The following is a 19,518-nucleotide window of genomic DNA, read 5'->3' on the forward strand; positions in this document are numbered from 1 at the left end:
GGAAGGTAGAATCCTGAAGGATTGGAAGTAAGGTATAATTATTCCCCTGTACAAGGGAAAAGAGGAAAAAGAAGTATGTGGTAATCATAGGGGCATTTGTCTTCTTAGTGTAATAGGAAAAGTGTATGGTAGGCTACTTATTGACAGAGTTAGGGAAATAACAGAGGAATTAGTTGGAGAAGAACAGGGAGATTTTAGGAAGGGAAGAGGTTGTGTAGATCAGATATTCATTCTTAGATCTTTAGTGGAAAAATTTCTAGAGAAGGGAAAGCAGTTGTATGTGGCCTTCATGTATTTGGAGAAAGCATATGACATGGTGCACAGACAAGGATTGTGGAAAGTGTTAAGAATATATGGAGTAGATGGGAAGTTGTTGAATGCCGTGAAGAGTATGTATGAGGGTGCTAAGGCTGCATTGTGTGTGGATAGTGAACTGAGTGAATTTTTCTGTTTGAAGATTGGATTGAAACAGGAATGTGTCATGTCTCCATGGTTGCTCAGTCTGTATGTGGATGGTGTTATAAAAGAAATACAAGGTAGGGCAGTGGATGTTGGAGCAGCCTTAATGAGAGAGGGCAGTGTTTGGAACTCCCTGTACTGTTGTTTGCAGATGATACTGTGTTGTTAAGTGAAGATGAAGGGGAACTGCAAGGCTTGGTGGATGAGTTTGGGAGAGTGTGTAAGAAATGAAATCTAAAGATGAATGAAGAAAAGAGTAAAGTTATGGTCTTTGAGAGAAGTGAAGTCAGTGAATGTATGGTGAGGTTGGATGAGGAGGAGTTGGAAAATGTGAGTATGTTTAAGTACTTGGGTAGTGTGATGAGTAAGGATGGAAGTTTAGAGTTTGAAGTACTTGAAAGGGTACAACAAGGAAGAACGTTTGCTGGTTCCTTGAAAGCAGTGATAAGAAACAGGGAAGTGAGCATGGAAGTTACTACATGACAGTATTATGATACCAACTCTGATGTATGGAAGTGAAGCTTGGACCTTGTTGGAGGGACACAAGTCAAGAGTGAGAGCAGTGGAAATGGGTTATTTGAGAGGAGCTTGTGGACTCACATGGAGAGACAGACTGACAAACAAGGAAGTGAAGGAGTGTTGTGGTGTGGATGTGGATGTGATAGGATGCCTTAGGAGAAACAGATTGAGGTGATTTGACGATGTGGAGAGGATGGAGAGTGAGAGAAGGAGAGTGTATGTGAGTGAGGTGGAGGAGGGGAGAGGGGGGGGAGGCCAAGGATGTGTTGGAGGGATGGAGTGGAGAGATATATGAGTTAGGGGTGCGTGAGCTGGGAGCAGGGCAGTGAAATGGCATCATGGAGGCGATTTGTTTGTGGCCACCCCATATGGGATTAAGGCGTCTGGCAATAGATAGATAGATGGATAGATAGTAAAAATATGAGATAACTATTATTGTGAAATTCAGATGACTTTGTGTAGTTGCTCAGTGGATTTAAAAATATATATATATATATATATATATATATATATATATTTTCCAAATCAGGGTGTGTCTTTTGCAGTTCAGTATCTTTTAAGACAAAAATTACAGTTGACAGTTATTTTTGGTACATTGCTTTTTGTGTGCTTCAATTTGATTTTATTGTGTTGTAGAGCAAAGTAATTATCTAACTTCTCATTCAAATATTGTCGGGATCGTTGTGTAGACTGAGAAATACGAGAGCGACATGGATGTGGTGCGAGGGAGCCTAGGTGCAACTGTGACTCAGCTGGTGGCTGGTGGAAGGAGGGACTACTACCATAACCTGCACCTCTCTCCCATAAAGGTATTGAGTCTTCTTAGACCCTCTTACAAGAAAGGAAATTGAACAGCTAGGGAAAAGGCCATCTTGTATTTACCATTATAAGAAAAAAGCAGATGTCAAAAGATATTTATTTACTGAACTTGCTTAAGCCTTTTGATTATGAACACAGTGGACTGCAGATATCTAGCCACTTTGGTTGGACTTCTCAGAGATCATTTGTAGCAGTTGTTTGAAGAGTTTTGTGTGTATCATATGATTAATTTGAATAATTTTTTGTGACCTGTCAGATGGTATAGCAGTGGGAATAGTGATTTGTGTTACATGGATATATTAACCCTTACAATGCAATGGTCCTTTTGAAAGGGCTGTGCAGGTGGTTGCAATGGTCCTTCCAGAAGACTGTGGGAAATTAGTATTTTTTGCGTTCGATTATTTCTGCCTAGCTCATTCACATACAGTATTTATAATATAAGGAGTTTATTTCATATATTAAAATGGCATATTACAGAACGAAACATAACAGACACAGAACACTGACAGAACTAAATGTTACTATTACTTGGATATAAGCATATATACACATCATAATACTACTGACAGTCAGAAGTGACTTTTTTTGGACGATCTGGTGTACTTTGCCTCCGGGATGTCACGCAGGAGCATCCAGCAGAAGTCCCCCATCATGCTGGGGTTCCACTTGCCTTGGTAGTTGCTCTCCATCTTAGTAATATCTTGGTGGAACCTTTCCCTATGTTCGTCACATACTGCTCCGAGGTTCTGGGGGAAGAAATTGAGGTGGGAGTGGAGAAAGTGAATCTTGAGAGACATTCGGCACTCCATATTCTGATAAGCCTGCAACAACTTCTCGACATGCTCTTGGTAATCTAGTGCCCATGTGTTAACATGGAAGTCATGGCAGACTGACTTAAATACTTCCCATGTTCTCAGTTCCTTCAAGGTGAGCTTCTCCTTGAATATATCATCCTTCAGCACCTCCCGGATCTGAGGTCCAACAAAGATGCCCTCCTTGAGCTTAGCAGAACTGAGAGCTGGGAACAGACTGCACTGGTGTTGGAAGGCAGTGCCATCCTTGTCCATGGTCTTCACGAAATTCTTCATAAGGCCAAGCTTGATATGAAGAGGGGGAAGAAACACCTTGTTCGTGTCCACCAGAGGATTTTCTTGGACACTGTGTTTCTCAGGCACAAAAGTGTTCCTAGACCCCCAGTAAGCTACTGGTGTTCCCAGCTGCACAATGCACATGTTTGACCATGTTGTAGCAAGCTTTTTAAACCAAGTTCCAAGAAAATAGGACGGTAAATGGATTTTTGGCGTATATTTTGGGTCTAGGCCTATATGTATATATGTAAGTACATGTATACATGTATATCTCAGAAACTAGAGGTGATGAGTGAAAACAGATTTCAAATCTGAAATCAACACCCCAAAATTAGTTAGAACACCTAATTTCATGCTTGCCTCAAATTTTTTGTAAACCAGTGTTATGGGTGCGGAGCAACGGCAGTTGACGTGTATAGCCGCAAGTGTCTTCCCACCACCCTTTGAACTTTAACTTAGCTTTACTCATCATTGGGAGCACTGGGAGACGTGGGGATACTTTCATTTGAAAGAGGAATAGTTGGTGAGTCTTATGTATCTTTAATTTTTTCTCAAGCTGTTATACTTTGGCAGGTATTAGAGTTTGAAGTAAGGGTATTTTCTTCTGTCACGTATATCCCCCGTAGAGAGGAGCGTGTGACATCGGAAAACCCCCAGCGCGTAGGGGTTAACCCTCCTCAGGTAGACCTGGGTCTGACAGACCTGGGCAGTTTTTTCAATGGTATAGTTCAGTAACTTATAGATGCCTGGGATCCCTGTCCCTCTCAATCATCTCCTAATTTTTTGTGCCCATGCAGTGTGTAGGGGAGTTACTTTCTTGTCTCTCTATGTTTTTACAATATATCACTCAGAATTGCATATCGGGTCTGTGAGACCCAGTTGTACCTGAGGAGGGGGGAGAATTTTTCACTATGAGTTTGCAAGTTGATTTTATGTTGTATTTGATCCACTATGCCCATAATGAAGGTCCTCCATCCCTCAAGTTGTGATGCAAGTGCTAGGCTCATGGTGTTCTTTGTTTTCATGTATGATGACTGGAAAAAAAAAAAAAGAACTTTTAGTTTGGCATTTTTTTTCATATTTAAAAAAAAAATATGTAGAGTTCAATGAATCAAAACTTATACGCATAGTTTGGTAACTGATAATGCCTAATACAGTGCAGGATATTCAGGAATTCAGTATATAAAACATGTGTGACACTACAGCAATTTTTTAAAGCTGGGTCTGACAGACCCAGGTGTACCTAACTTGTAAGCGAAACTGTAGGTCTACCTGAGGAGGGTTAAGCACCACGTCACATATCAGTAACTTGTGTTGCTGCTCATGCTTTTCACTCCCTATAGCCTTAACATCCCCAATAACCTCCTATCAGCCCTCCTGACCAGTAAATAGTCTATCTGGCTGTGCTATTTCCCCCAGACTCATTTGTAATCAGCCTACTATCTCTTTTCCTGAAGTGTGTGTTGCGCACAGTCATGTTCATTGCCTCCCCAACTCAAGTATCCTTTCTTCATCCTCATTTTGTGTACCATATGCATATCCCCCATGCACTCCTTCATATCCTTGAGCTGCTTCACCTACATGACCATTCAAGTCTCCTCCCAAAACTACAATCTTATCATCCCCATACCACTTGCTACACGTACTGATTCATCCCAGAATCTATCCCTCTTTACCTCATGCATTCGCTGATGTAAATGAAAACATTATCCCACCGAACAAAATTTTTACTACTGTTATCCATTCCCTCACTCTCATTACATTTATTTCTGGTATTTTATGGCTGTGCTTTCATTGTTTTACTCAAAGCTTGTCATGAACATATTCAGGTGTACCATATATTGAATATTTGAGTGGTTTAGCAAATATGGAATCACCATTTGGTACAAGTCTTTTATCTTAATGCCTTTTTAACCTCTGGTTAAAGGCATTTTGCCCTAGTATTATGGGACTCGATTGGCCACTGGGCAACATTTAAGTTTGTGCACTTTTTACCTTCCTTAATCATGTGGCAAAATCACTAATGAAGTATCCCCATTAAGTACTGTAATTTATGAAAATGGTACGCAAAAGACCCTGATACAGTATTTGTACTTTGATTTTAGTGAGCTTCCTTCTTATATGGTATTGATCTGATAAATGGTTACAAATCCAAAATCAACAAACTATTTTTCTTTTGGCCAGATGCATCTGAGCTTCTCCCTGACGGGTACAGAATCTGGAACAAGCATGCCAGTTGGAGGCCAAGTAATTCACTTGTTTCTACAGAGTGTGGGTGTCACTCTTTCAGAAGTACAGGATGTTGTGTTCAGGTTAGTACTCGGAAACAGTGTCTGTCAAGAAGTAATAATAGTTATGGCATCATTAAACAAAACCAGGTATTTTAACTGTTTGACATATTTCCTCATCAAACCCTAGTAATCTTTCACTTGCCTTTTTTTGTCACCAGATGATTTTACTCAGTAATTAGGTCTTCACAAATAAACTGACTGTGGTACATAAGCGGAGCAGTTAGGAGGTCTTTCTGTTGGATCAGCCACTCAATCGAGTATGAAGAGCATTGCGTAAGTGTTTATTTTGACATTAAATCTACCTCTTAACAAAACGAGAATAAAGAAGATCAGGTTTTTGAAAGGATAAAGACACAATTTTCACCTGTAACTTATGAATTTGGAGGCACTTTAACCCATTCACTGTGTCAGTGTTTGTTTACATGTACATCCCGTGTGCGGCAGTTTTCAAATATTTAGAAAATAATATTAGAAAACAAATAATATTGTCAAAAGATAGAAAAAAAAATCCCGAGTTCATTGGTATATAACACAATAGAGCAAACAAAAAAATAACCTCTGATACAGGTCCATGAAGTAATAAATATTCCCTGTGCGATGGTGCCAGGCAAACGATATGTTACGGTTGCACTGTGTCGTCGGTATCAATCTTGCGATCAGGTAAGGTGTAAAACGGCATCTGAACCATCTTTGTCATCATCTAACAACAAATCACATTCATTACTACACTCATTCAGAGATTTCATCCAATATTTACTTGGGCTACTGCTAGTGGCAGCATGGAGAAGATTTCGTACCTTTGCCTTCGGCATTTTGTAGGTAACTGGGCTGAGCTCTGCACCTTGTAAAAATGCATAATTTATGTATGGCAATATTCTATAGGGTGCCATGAATTGCTAGCTGATTTACTTCGTGCCATTTCTGACGGTGGAATTTTTGAAAGCAGGTAATCATATATGATACAGCCACAATGAGAGCCATTTGGACTCAGATATCATATATGATACAGCCGCAATGAGAGCCATTTGGACTCAGATATCATATGTGATACAGCCGCAGTCAATGGGTCAATGAAGAGGCTTTCAGTCAACTTCAGTCACTAACTAGATGTCTGAACCCCTTAATCCTAGGTGACAACCATAGTCAATCTAGCAAATTTTGAAAAATTGCTGGTGTTTTTCTCCCCTCTGCCACCCTCCACCCTCACAGTCAGTAAGATGTCTTAGAAAATTGTGTGTACATATATATATATATATATATATATATATATATATGGAGGATTAGTGCCCCTCCCTGTAAAAAAATAATTAACTCTAAGCCCTTGGCCACCCCGTCTGGGATACATGGCGTCTGGCAATGAATGAATGAAATATATATATATATATATATATATATACAGGTAAGCCCTTAATTCACGTGAACTTTTTTCACGCGATTTCTGTTATCCACGAATTTTTCGTACAATAATTAAAACATAAAATTATAGTATTCAAATAAATGATTTTAATATACAAGAGAAAAAAATAAAATATAAAAATGCCTACCTGCTGCCCATGTGCATACATATATGTATATGTGTGTGTGTGTGTGTGTGTGTGGGAGGTCGGTCTACCACGCACCACACAGTCAGTTTGAATCCGACGGTCGAACCATGCATGACTTGCAAATCGTTATTTGTGGCTTATTTTTCTGCCTTCCAGTGATTGCTTGCCTTGTCTGCCAACATGGGGCATAAGCATAGTGCTAGTGATGCATGTAGTAACACACCAAAACAGACTCGTAAAGTGACGTTGCTGACAGAGAAAGTTAAAGTGTTGGACAAACTTAAGGGAGGAATGTCGGCGACAGTTCTCCGTCAGGATGATTCCCCGTCATTTATTTACATACCAGTTTATTTAGCAAGTACAGTACACTAGTTTTTTACTTATATGAGTTATATAATCTCCCTGAAAATTAGTTATTAAAGTATTAATTAATCAATAATAAATATAATTATAGAATGACAGGGAATCATCCATGTTTTGATGGTGAATTGACTTCATGGTGAATTGTCTCTGAGCCATGTGTTTGGGGTGAGTCAACCGTTCTTACGATAAAGAAGACAGAACGTAGCATACGGGAGTCAGTGAGGGCTAGTGCACCAGACTGTGCTAAAGTGTCTCCACCTACGCCTGTGAAATGGCTTGGAACCGTATGTTTGGGGTGAATGAGTCAACCGTTTGGACAATAAAGAAAGCAGAATGTAGCATTTGGGAGGCAGTGAGGGTTTGTGCACCAGGCTGCTGAAGTGTCTCCACCTACGCTTGTGCTTGTCAAGTTTCAGTGTTAAATTTCTTACATTTTTGTTGTTTTTCATACTTTATGCTAGTTTATAAGGTGTATGTAGTACATAAACAGTATTATTCAGATGTAATATATTTAGTAGACATGCGTAATTATGTGCACACAAGGGCAGAATGTATACGCGAATTTACCACATCCGCAAAGGGTCTGGGAACGTAACCCTCACGTGAATTAAGGGCTTACCTGTATATATATATATATATATATATATATATATATATACAGTATTTCCTCGTATTTCAACAGATTTTACTGTACTTTGATGCCACGTTCTTCGTGCTAGAAAAAAGTTTCTGAGTTGTTTCACACTCTGCGAGTTTTCCCACACTTCGACGCTCCCAGCTGGCAGCCGACTTTCGGCATACAGTGCGTACCGATGCTCGCTCATTTGTTGGCGGCCATCTTGCATCTACTGATACAGTGGCCCAAGTCACCTAGTAACTAGCCCATCCACCCTCAACACACCTTCACCTGCCACTCAGGCCAGTCTTCACTTTATTTTTGGTAAGGATTTTTGGTGTTGCAGCTCTTTATAACAATTTTAATGTCTTTTCAGGTACATGTTTATTGTGTTATACTGTTTTAGCACTGGTAAACACTCTTCATTTAATTTTGGGTAGGGCCTGTTTGGTGTTACAGTACTTTCTGATAGGGTAGGTACATGTCCCACCTGAACTCTCCTCTATTTTTCCCATTGATTCTTAACTTCACACTTCGACGTTTCACATTTCACGAGGTTTTGGCGGAATATCCAACCCATGAAAATTGAGGAAATAGTGTATCTATCTATCTATCTATTTATAGACAGATGTATATATATATATATATATATATATATGAGGCCCTCCGTATAAGAAGGGCGAAACACGCCACCCCCCTCAAAGTGCGTTTTATGTGGTATAGCACTGTACTGAGGTGTCTACTTTTACGTGGAAGTGGACAAAAGTCCATTCTCCCAGTGGAAATATGGTAGAAAATCACATAAAACCAAGTGATACTCTCGACCATCAGTGCAGCAGGCACTCCGTGCTGAGTGAGAAAATCCCAATAAGAGAGGCTTTTCGTACCGTCAGAATAGTGGCGCCAGCTGAGCCGAGTCGCCTATCTTATTGGGGACTTCCCTGGGGCAACCACCCGGATTACAATGGCGGGGTATCCTGTGTGCGTTCGTCCTGTGGCGCGGGGGCTGTATCAGCCAATGAGAACCTCCGCTTACCATCACGTGACTGCCCGCAGCCAATGGGAGCCCAGTATGCGGGCGGCCATGACAGTCCCTTTTGTTTTGTTCCTGGCTGCGGAGCTAGCACGGACGCTCTTAGCTTTTTTGTTTTTTTCCCTTGACATACTAGTGCAACTTCATTCAAACTGTGCCAAAAATGTCAGGAAAGCAGCTGGATCATGAGGAAAGTGTTCAAGGGCCATCACGTCCTCGGGAAGAAAGTGATACGAGTGGTGATGAAGGTCATACCCTAAGCAAGCACTCGTTCTATGGGATAGTGGATTATGGAATGGATTAATGGAATGCCTCTTCTGTTGATGACCTGGAACTGTTTATGCATCATGGATAACACAATCATGAACTTCAGCCTTCACCCATTACTGGTGAGTGTTAAATTGTTATAATAATAATAATCGTAATAGCAGTACTTACTATTACTGTATTATTAATAATACTTACTGTTATTATTATTATTATTGTTATTACTATTATTATTATTACTATCATTAGTATTATCACAGCCATAACATTTTACTAGTATTACTGTACAATACAGGTAATGATATTCAAGCCCTAGTAAGAGTAATAATAATAAGAAGAAGAAGAAGAATAATACAGGTAATAATAGTTATGATGCTGTTATTATTATTGTTACTGATGCCTTCTGTAAGACTGGTTTACTCATGCAGTACTAAAGTGTATTCCGTGTTATTACTCGTGGGTAGGTTCAGTCAGCTACTTACACTATTAATAATAGTATTTCTGGATTAGTATCATTAATAATATTGGTGTATTACTTATTAAGGCAGTAGTACTTTGGAACAGTAACCAGTGGGTTCTTAACACATGCGGATTGTCTTGCCTCTTGGCATCATTATTATTATTTAGTAGTAGTGGTAATAGTACTGTTATTTAGTAGTATTAGTAATAGTACTAGTAGTGTCATTATTAGTACTATTATTACTTAAGTTTTTACCCAAATTATTAGTATTACTATTAGAAAGAAGGAAACGTAAGTGAAGTGACGCGAGAATGAATATTGGCGGAAGCAATTTATTATTATTAGTAGTAGTAGTAGTAGTAATAGTACTAGTAGTGTCATTATTAGTAATTATTATTATTATGACTTGAGTTTTGGCCATACTTTTAAAAGTATTACAATAAGAAAGAAGGAAACTTTAGTGACATTGAGAATGATGTTCTGGCAGCGTACTCAGCGCTGTATTCATAGCGATCGCTCGGAGCGTTTGTGACGTGAGTCGGCCCAAATGTCCCTTCTTATTTCATCATCATTATTCACTATTGTGGGAAGTCTATTGAGGTTATTCTTACTTTTTTTTTTTGTTTTTTATCATTAATAGTGATGGAACATCAATACTTTATACATTACAAGCAGAAAATGCAGTTAAACTTCCCTCTAACTTCCAAAACCATAACAGATGATGCTAACAAAACGTAATATTTCTCTTTCCTGTTCTTAATAGTTACATTCAAGCGAAACAAAAATACCAGTGTCATGATCGGCAATGATTCACGCTCATTTTAAGACTAAAAGCAATGTTCTATCTTAGTATATAACGAAGTTATGGTTATTGGAAGTTGAGCGAAGTTTGACTGCGTTTTCTGACGTTTTTTATTTTGGCGCGTTTCACCCTTCTTATTCGGAGCGCCTCATATATATATTTGTTGGGTAATGAATTAATCACAAAAAGGAGAGAAGAGAAAGATTTGGGAGTGCTGGTCCAAGATAGTTTGTCACCAGAAAAGCACATTAACAAGATAGTTGAAGAGACTTATAAACTCTTGACTAACATAAGAGTAGCATTTCATTATATGGATGAGGAGATGATGAAAAAATAGATAGTGGCCATGATCCGCCCCAGGTTAGAATATGCAGCAGTAGTGTGGTCCCCACACAAAAAGAAAGCTATAAACAAGATTGAGAGAATACAAATAACAGCAACCAAGATGGTTCCCAGTCTGACAGACCTGTCATACAGAGAGAGGCTGGAAAAACTGGATTTGCCTTCCTTAGAGGAAAGGAGAAAGAGGGGAGACATGATTGCAGTGTTCAGGACCATGGTGGGAGTAGATAAAATTGACAAAGATGATCTGTTTGTATGGGATAAGAGAGCAACAAGAGGACATGGAATGAAATTGAAAAAGTCAAGCTGCTTGAAGGATATCAAGAAATATAGCTTTCCTTACAGAAGTATAGACTTATGGAATAGCCTGGACAAAGAGATCGTCCAGTCTAAAAATTTAAATGAGTTTAAAGCTAAATTTGACTCATTGAGAAACAGCGCTGGAAACCCACAAGCATAGTACATTCTGTGTATATCACAATTAGGTATATTAGGAAAATACCTAAATATTTGGAACGACTTAGACAAAGAGGTGGTGCATGAGAAAAACGTTCATGTGTGTAAAGGTAGACTTGATAAATGTGGATATGGAGACAGGACAACACGAGCATAGCTCAATTCCTGTATACTACAAATAGGTAAATACACACATACACACAGAAACACGCAAGCACCCAACATATGAGGCCTGGGATGGCTATTGTTAATGTATTTGTTTTACTGTCAATGTTATATTGCATTAATTTCTTGCTGGAGCATGTTCATATTCATGTTATATCCTATTTACATATCCTAGAGTGTTTATGTTTGTGTATTAGTAGTGTGACTAGGAGTGTTAAGTATCAGGTCAGCTTGAGATGTAACTGCCAGTTAAGAATGACAGGTGGCGGCAGGGATATATAGGAGTATAGGATAGGGTTGGGGCAGAAGTACAGGCAGGTGGAGCTCATTTCCTTCCCCCCTCTCTTCTTCCCTGGGTATATAGGGGTGGAAAGGTGGCATTCCTGAGCTGAAATTAGTGATCATGCGTATGCCACTTGAAATACAGTAAACTGAAGTGCAAAAGTGAAACAGTCCAAATATGCGACAGTGCAAGTAGGGCGTGACTTCACCCAACCAGACTGTGTGTCTGCCTTTTACCGGTTACCAGCCCCTAGCATTGTGGCAATGTTACCAGGCTTATTTTCCCACAAAATTCTCACAAAAGATTAAATATCCACAAAAGTTCCCACATGGGCATAAAATTCCCACAGATTTAACGGCTGAAATGCTTTCCCACAAAAGGCCAATTTTTCCCAAATTTGTGGGAACTTCATGCAAAGTGGCAAGACTCTGTCTGAGTTTGACTTACCGGATATTCCATTTTTGCAGGGTCGACTTACCTGGGTTTCACTGTATAATGAATACAGAAAAGTGGCCATCAGAAAATCAGTATTGAGACAGGTTTTGCATATTGGCAGGGAGACCAGTATAGGGTTTTGTAGGGGGTAGTACAGCATTGTACAAAAAAAAAAAAAAAAAAAACATTAGCCAAAAGGGAACGGGCTGAATTTGACAAATAAGTGGGGAATTGCTGTATTTCTCTCCATGTATATAATTGCCCTACATTGTGGAATATGTTGTTTGTATTGCATTTTCAGTATTCTTTTCACTATTCCTTCAGACTGGCATACCTGGAGCGCCAGAACCAGTGGCTGAGTCAGGGGCAGCTACTTCAGGAGGTCATTGCTCACTACCGTGGCCAAGTGATAAAGCAGCTGTACGTCCTTGTGCTTGGCCTTGATGTCATTGGCAACCCATTTGGCCTGGTGGTTGGACTCACCAAGGGCGTTGAGGACCTCTTCTATGAACCATTCCAGGTTATATCAACATTTTCTTATATTTGTCAGTCGTTGTACTATATATACTGTACTGTAGTTGCATTTATGACTCACAGACTAGCTACCAATGAAGTGTGAACAGACTGGGCTAGAATGTTGGGTAATGTGACAGACTCAAGGAACACATCCTGTGAAAATGGGTATTGTAATTTAGGTGGTACACATATCGGCTGGGAATATATTTAAGCCAAGTTTTCTTTTCCGATAAAAAATTAAAAATAAAAATTAAACACAGGGCATGCTTATATTCTTGTTCTTTTGCAGTTCAGTTAATTTTTATTCTATCATCATATCACAGGTTTTTGTAAAGTAATGTTGTGGATGTTTTTTAAAATACAGACACCCTTTGTTATGTGATCTTTCAGTGTATGGTATTATTTCATTTTAATAATCACCAATTTTTAACAAGGTAGGGCAGTGGATGTAGGGGTGGCTCTAATGAATGAGGGTGAGATTTGGAAGATTCCGGTGTTGCTGTTTGCTGATGATACAGTATTGTTGAGTGAAGATGAATGGGAGTTGCAAGGTTTGATGAATGAATTTGGGACAGTGTGTAGGAGGAGGAATCTGAAAGTTATTGTAAACAAAAGTAAAGTAATGGTGTTTGAGAGGAATGAAGTCACAGAATGTACAGTGAGGTTGAATGGTGAGGATATGGAGAATGTGAGTGCATTCAAGTACTTGGGTAGTGTGATGAGTAAGGATGGAACTTTGGGGGATGAAGTGCGTGGAAGGGTACAGCAGGGAAGGAAGGTTGTTTGTTCACTGAAAGCAGTGATGAGAAATAGGGAGGTGAGTATGTAAGTTAAGAAGTCACTGCATGATAGTATTGTGATCCCTACCCTGACATATGGAAGCGAGGCATGGACCTTGCAAGAGGGGAAGAAGTCAAAAGTGAGAGCAGTGGAAATGAGTTATTTGAGAGGAGCATGTGGAGTTACATGGAGGGACAGATTGACGAATGAAGAAGTGAAGGAACGGTGTGGGGTGGATGTGGATGTGGTTGAGATTAGGAGAAATGCACTGAGGTGGTTTGGACATGTGAAGAGAATGGAGAATGAAAGACTGACTAAGAGGGTGTATGTAGGTGAGTTGGAGGGAGGGAGAGGGAGGGGTAGACTGAGGATGAGGTGGAGGGATGGAGTTGAGAGGTATATGAGGAAGGGGGGGGTGAGTTGGGGGGAGGGTAGTCAAATGGTGGGTGACAGAGTGATTTGGAGGCGTTTTGTCTGCGGCCACCCTTTGCGGGATTAGGGCGTCGGGCTATAGATAGATAGATAGAATTTTTAACACCCTTTTCCAGTAAATAATTGATGCACATCCATTTTAAGGATTGCCATGGTGGAGAAACATTATGATCGGCATAGAACCTGAGTGCAGTAGAATTGTCTGAGATCAGTGCATTATAGTTCAGAATGACGATATTATTTGAGCTCAAAAGTGGCAAAAATTGAGTAATATGTTTGAAGAGTACCATAAAAATGCAAAGTCCTCAGAACAGCTGACACTGAGCTGGAATACTGTACTGTAGCTCACCACCAAAACAATTATTACATTGCCTTGTGTCAAAGTGTCCATCATTCTTCTCTTTGTGGTTTATGCAATACAGTTTTCCATGACAGTTCATATATTTTTAACTTTAAACTGATGAAAATTGAATTTAAAAAATGAACAGCAATATAGTTGGAGGGAATAGCCCACCACCAGAGCATTCATTACATCACCAAGAGTCAAAATTTACCATCCATATCCCCAGTATGGTCTGTGCATTACAGCCCAGAATGACAGTACGGTTTTTTAGGGGGGGCCTTAAAGTGACAAAATTAAATAAATTGTGCAGTCAATAATATTGTATAACGTTACAGTTAAACCTCGATATAATGGACTTCAGGATACCGGTTTTCACTTTTATTGGACTGAAGGAACAGACCAGAATAAATTTTTATGTATCAGAAGTCCAGTGAAGCCAGAAGTGGTCCAGACTGCCTGACCACTTCAGCTATGTTTACCAAAGTAAGGTAAATAAAAGTTATGTTTATCAGTGTACAGTACAGTGTTATTATATACTGTATGGTATACCATTTGATTATTGTAGTGAATGTATAATACACTACAGTACTGCAGTGGTAGTGAAAGCAATTTAAAAACTGTTGGTGTGATCTGGACTAGTCTGATATATTGGAAAAGTCAGAGTTAGCAGGGGGAAATCTGGATGTTGCTTTTATCCAATTTCGCATTTTTGAAATGGCTTGGGCCCCAATTAGTCTGTTATAGTGAGGTTTTACTGTGCTGAGTTCCCCAAACAGCTGATGTGTGGGTGGAAACTGGGTGAGGAATAGTCTATCTATCTATCTCTAGCCCGACACCCTAATCCCGCAAAGGGTGGCCGCAGACAAAACGCCTCCAAGACGCTCTGTCACCCACCATTTGACTACCCTCCCCCCAACTCACCCCCCCTCCCTCATATACCTCTCAACTCCATCCCTCCACCTCATCCTCGGTCTACCCCTCCCTCTCCCTCCCTCCACCTCACCTACATACACCCTCTTAGTCAATCTTTCATTCTCCATTTTCTCCACATGTCTGAACCACCTCAGTGTATTTCTCCTAATCTTCTCAACCACATCCACATCCACCCCACAACGTTCCTTCACTTCTTCATTCGTCAACCTGTCCCTCCATGTCACTCCACATGCTCCTCTCAAGTAACTCATTTCTACTGCTCTCACTCTTGACTTGTTCCCCTCTTGCAGGGTCCATGCCTCGCTTCCATACGTCAGGGTAGGGATCACAATACTATCATGCAGTGACTTCTTAACTTCCATACTCACCTCCCTATTCCTCATCACTGCTTTCAGTGAACCAACAACCTTCCTTCCCTGCTGTACCCTTCCACACACTTCATCCCCCAAAGTTCCATCCTTACTCATCACACTACCCAAGTACTTAAACGCACTCACATTCTCCATATCCTCACCATCCAATCTTACTGTACATTCTGTAACTTCATTCCTCTCAAACACCGTTACTTTACTTTTGTTTACATTAACTTTCAGCTTCCTCCTCCTACACACTGTCCCAAATTCATTCACCAAACCTTGCAACTCCCATTCATCTTCACTCAACAATACTGTATCATCAGCAAACAGCAACACTGGAATCTTCCAAATCTCACCCTCATTCATCAGGGCCACCCCCACATCCACTGCCCTACCTTGCACCTCCTTTACAACCCCATCCATGTATATATTAAACAGCCATGGATACATCACACAACCCTATTTCAGTCCCACATTGAAATCAAAGAACTCACTCAGCTCACCATCCACTCACACTGTAGCCCTAGCTCCTTCGTACATACTCTTCACAGTACACAACAATTTCCCCTCCACTCCATATATTCTTAATACCTTCCACATACCTTGCCTATCTCTTCTGTCATAAGCTTTCTCCAAGTCCATGAAGGCAGCATACACTTTCTTTCCCTTCTCTAGATACTTCTCCACTAAACATCTTAGAACAAATATCTGATCTACACACCCTATTCCCTTCCTGAATCCCCCTTGTTCTTCTCCAACTAGCTCCTCTGTAATATGCCTAACCCTGTCAGTGAGTATTCTACCATATATTTTACCAGGCTCAGCAATGCAATATTTCTCTGCAACCTCAATTTTCTCACTAATTAACATGGTCGACTACATGCTTCAACTGGTTATCTACATGCTGTTTGCACTCCATCACTATTTCCTCACTGATCTGCAGCTGGTTGTCCACATGCTGTTTGCACTCCTTCACTATTTCCTCACTAATTGTCTTCAACTGGTCGTCTACATTCTGTTTGCACTCTGTCACATTATTGCTTACCTCATACTTCTGCTGCTCTAGTTTGGCATCTACTTCCTCCTTAAGCTGTTGCTGTTTTTCCTTGATTTCCCCCATGAATGCGTCTGGCTGTCCTTGCACCCTCAGTTGTACTTCCCTCTGTTGCTACTGTAATGCCTCTTTAAGTTGTTCAAATCTTTCTTTCTGTTCTTCATTCTGTGCCTGCTATTGTTCTTTATTTCTTCTGTGCCTGTAATTGTACTTCGAGCTTTTTCTGTCCTTCGTTCTGTGCTCGTAGTTGTTCTTTTATTTCGTTTCTGAGCTTTTTCTGTTCATCAGTTTGTGCTTGTAATTGTTCTTTGAGTTCTTTCTTCTCTACCTGTAATTGTTCTTGTAACAGTTCTTTAAATTTGTTCCTGAGCTCTTCACTTTGGGCCTGTAACTGTGCTTTGAGTTGTTTCGGTCAGTTTTTACACGTTTCCCTCATCCAATTTTTTTATCCAACCTGAGCGTTTCCTGTTGTTTTGGGTTTGATTCGATCGATTTTGATCTTCGTTTCTATCGCAAGTCGCTTGTTTTTGTTGAACGCCACTAGCGACTTCCGGTGGAATGAACTGGTCCAAATCAACTAAAATAACACCAAAAACAACAGCGAACACTCAGGTTGGATGCCTGTTATCACGTGAAACGTCCTTTTTATAAGTTAAAGGAAAATAACCTGTTGAATTTTCGTATTTACACTGAACTCCCAAAGTTTAAAATTTTATTTTTCCAAGGGATTATAGTGTTTGTCGTTTGAATCTGATAATCATTTATGTAGGAAATAGCTTTTTGCGGTCCTTCCCCCTCCCCCGAAGAATACTAGGGGACCTTTGAGAAACCGGGGTTTTGGGTGGGGGAAACACGCAAAAGCAAGTGATTTCCTACTGGAACTGTTATCAAAATCAAACGAAAAACACTAAAATCCCTTGGAAAATAATAATTTTAAGCTCCTTAGGGAGCTTGTGTTTATTAACTGGGGGGCTTCGCCCCCCAGACCCCCCAGCCCTGGCCGTGCGTCCTAACTGGGGGGCTTCGTCCCCCAGACCCCCTGGGACATTAACCAAACCTCAGTTAACTTAACCTAACCGGGTGTAAGTACGAAATAATGGCTTTACCTACGGTAGCATAAATTGGCCGTTCATGTTTCCCCCCAGACCCCCCAGCCTGGTCATGCTTCCTAACTGGGGGGCTTTGTCCCCCAGACCCCCGATGACATTAGCCAAACCTCATCTAACCTAACTTAACTGGGTGTAAATAAGAAATAATGCCTTTACCTAGTGGTTTACAGTTCCTCGTCTTCATCTGAAAAGTCGTCTGTAGTTGTAACGGCAACTGGTGACGGGCGACAGCGCAACACTTTCTGATCCTCGTGTAAAGTAAGACTTTTGCCTTGATTTGGGTACTTTGTTCCTGTTGATGGTAAAATACCATGCAATCACACAATGGCTACAGTTTTATCTTCTTGCTGGTAGAACAGTGAAATAGCAGTGAAGTAATAAATTTTGCAGGCATCCCAGTCCCTGGTTGGAGAAAAACTGACTTTCAAACCTTGCGGGCCCTAGCGTGGGGCATTTGAAATCCTACTTTGTGATTGGCTGAACCATGTGCTATGCTTGTGCTTTATCCACCCACACACATAACACACACCAGCGAATACACACAACTGTCTGACCACGGCAGGGAAAATCTCTCTCTTCCATAGAAAATAATAACAATGTAAATTGCATAACTCATCAACGGCTGATTTAACCCGCCCCATCCCATCGACGTATGGGTACGTTGCAACGATTTGCATTTGCCAGTCCCGGCGACGTACCAGTATGTCGTGCAATTGCAAGGTCGCTAATTTGCACAATTTTCAATTTTCGCACGTGATTTTTCGTATGTATACATGGGACACCTTCCTCTATTCCTGTACAAGATACCAAGCAGGGACAATGCCTTACACTGCATAACCTCCCCCCTCCCCCCCTCACGACATTGTCTTGGCAAAGGACCTGTTACCAGTGACCTGGCTAGTAAAGTTATTCAGGGCCAGAGTGATTCCCCAATCGATGACAATGTGGAGGACAATGTTTACATAGCATTAGAAGAAGAAACAGCCAGAAATAATGATCAGGTAGTGTGGCAAAAATAGGTCAGGTATGGTGATTAGTTAGTGAGTGAAACAGTGCTTATAATGCCTTTATTACTGCTTGAAAACCAATATACTGTCATACTACATATACATTCGTACCAAGTAAATAAATAAATACCGTTTATGAGTGGATAAAATAGTTACCCTCCCATAGAACTCGTTTTCTTTGGTGCCAGCATGTTAGAAAACCCACTCAGGTAAGGAGGAACTCCTACCTGGATTGGGCACTTTAAACCTCAGGTGAGCGATTTCTCTATGAATTTTCGATGTTTCTCACCAAAAGCGAAGGTTTTAGCCAAAAAAAAAAAAAAAATCGAAAATACCTCGGGACTGGGGGATGTCGGAGGTGCGGAAAACCTCGGGACGTGACGGGTTAAGACGGAAGTGTCATAGAAGAAAAAAGCTTATAATTGCGTAAAGTATAAGGTGAGTTAATTGGAAATGTTAACGAAAAGTCGAAAATCGCATGAGATATACGTGTAAAGTTAGGTCTTCCGGGACTAACTTTCAAATGTGTGTGGGTGAGTGGACACTGCACGCGCTCGTCTGTGATTGTGATTGGCAGAAGTAAATCACATGTAACTCATTTATTATCAATTTGTGAGAGAAATGTCATAGAAGAAACGATTCTTAGAATGACCAAATTTACTAGAAAGTGTTAATGAAAAGTCGAAAATTGGATGAGGGAAACGTGAAAAATTTGACCGTTGTTTCTGTCCTTCATTCTGTGTCGTGTCTGCACAAGTGCTTGTAATAGTTTCATAATTCCACCCAGTGATGCCTTTTCCTGTCTAGCTTGGCCTCTTGTCTGGACACCTTCTTGCTCCATGTCGAAGATTAGACTCACTGCAGCCCTAAATAATCCCACATTTCTGACACCAGTGTTACATCCCAGTCCCACATTGCCACAGGCTCCAACAGCAGTAGTACAGTACGGGAAGGACATTGCCCAGTGAGTTGTTCTTCCTATGGTCAGCCTTTAGGTGTGCAGTACACAAGATCAGCTGAGGAAAAAAATAAGCACTGCCTCCTTA

General features: G+C 40.4%; 1 protein-coding gene across 1 annotated transcript in view; it reads left to right on the forward strand.

Moving 5' to 3' along the window:
• Vps13 (vacuolar protein sorting 13C) overlaps nt 1-19,518 on the forward strand; it is a 1,164,731-nt gene that overhangs the window by 1,045,358 nt on the left and 99,855 nt on the right. The window contains exons 68-70 of the mRNA XM_080277871.1: nt 1,668-1,787; nt 5,070-5,197; nt 12,267-12,462. Of these exons, the coding sequence (XP_080133997.1) occupies nt 1,668-1,787; nt 5,070-5,197; nt 12,267-12,462 (444 nt within the window). The remainder of the gene's footprint in view (nt 1-1,667; nt 1,788-5,069; nt 5,198-12,266; nt 12,463-19,518) is intronic.

This window comes from Coenobita brevimanus, chromosome 71 (assembly GCF_032717465.1).
Source record: "Coenobita brevimanus isolate Jiangsu-jjx chromosome 71, ASM3271746v2, whole genome shotgun sequence".
Taxonomy (NCBI): domain Eukaryota; kingdom Metazoa; phylum Arthropoda; class Malacostraca; order Decapoda; family Coenobitidae; genus Coenobita; species Coenobita brevimanus.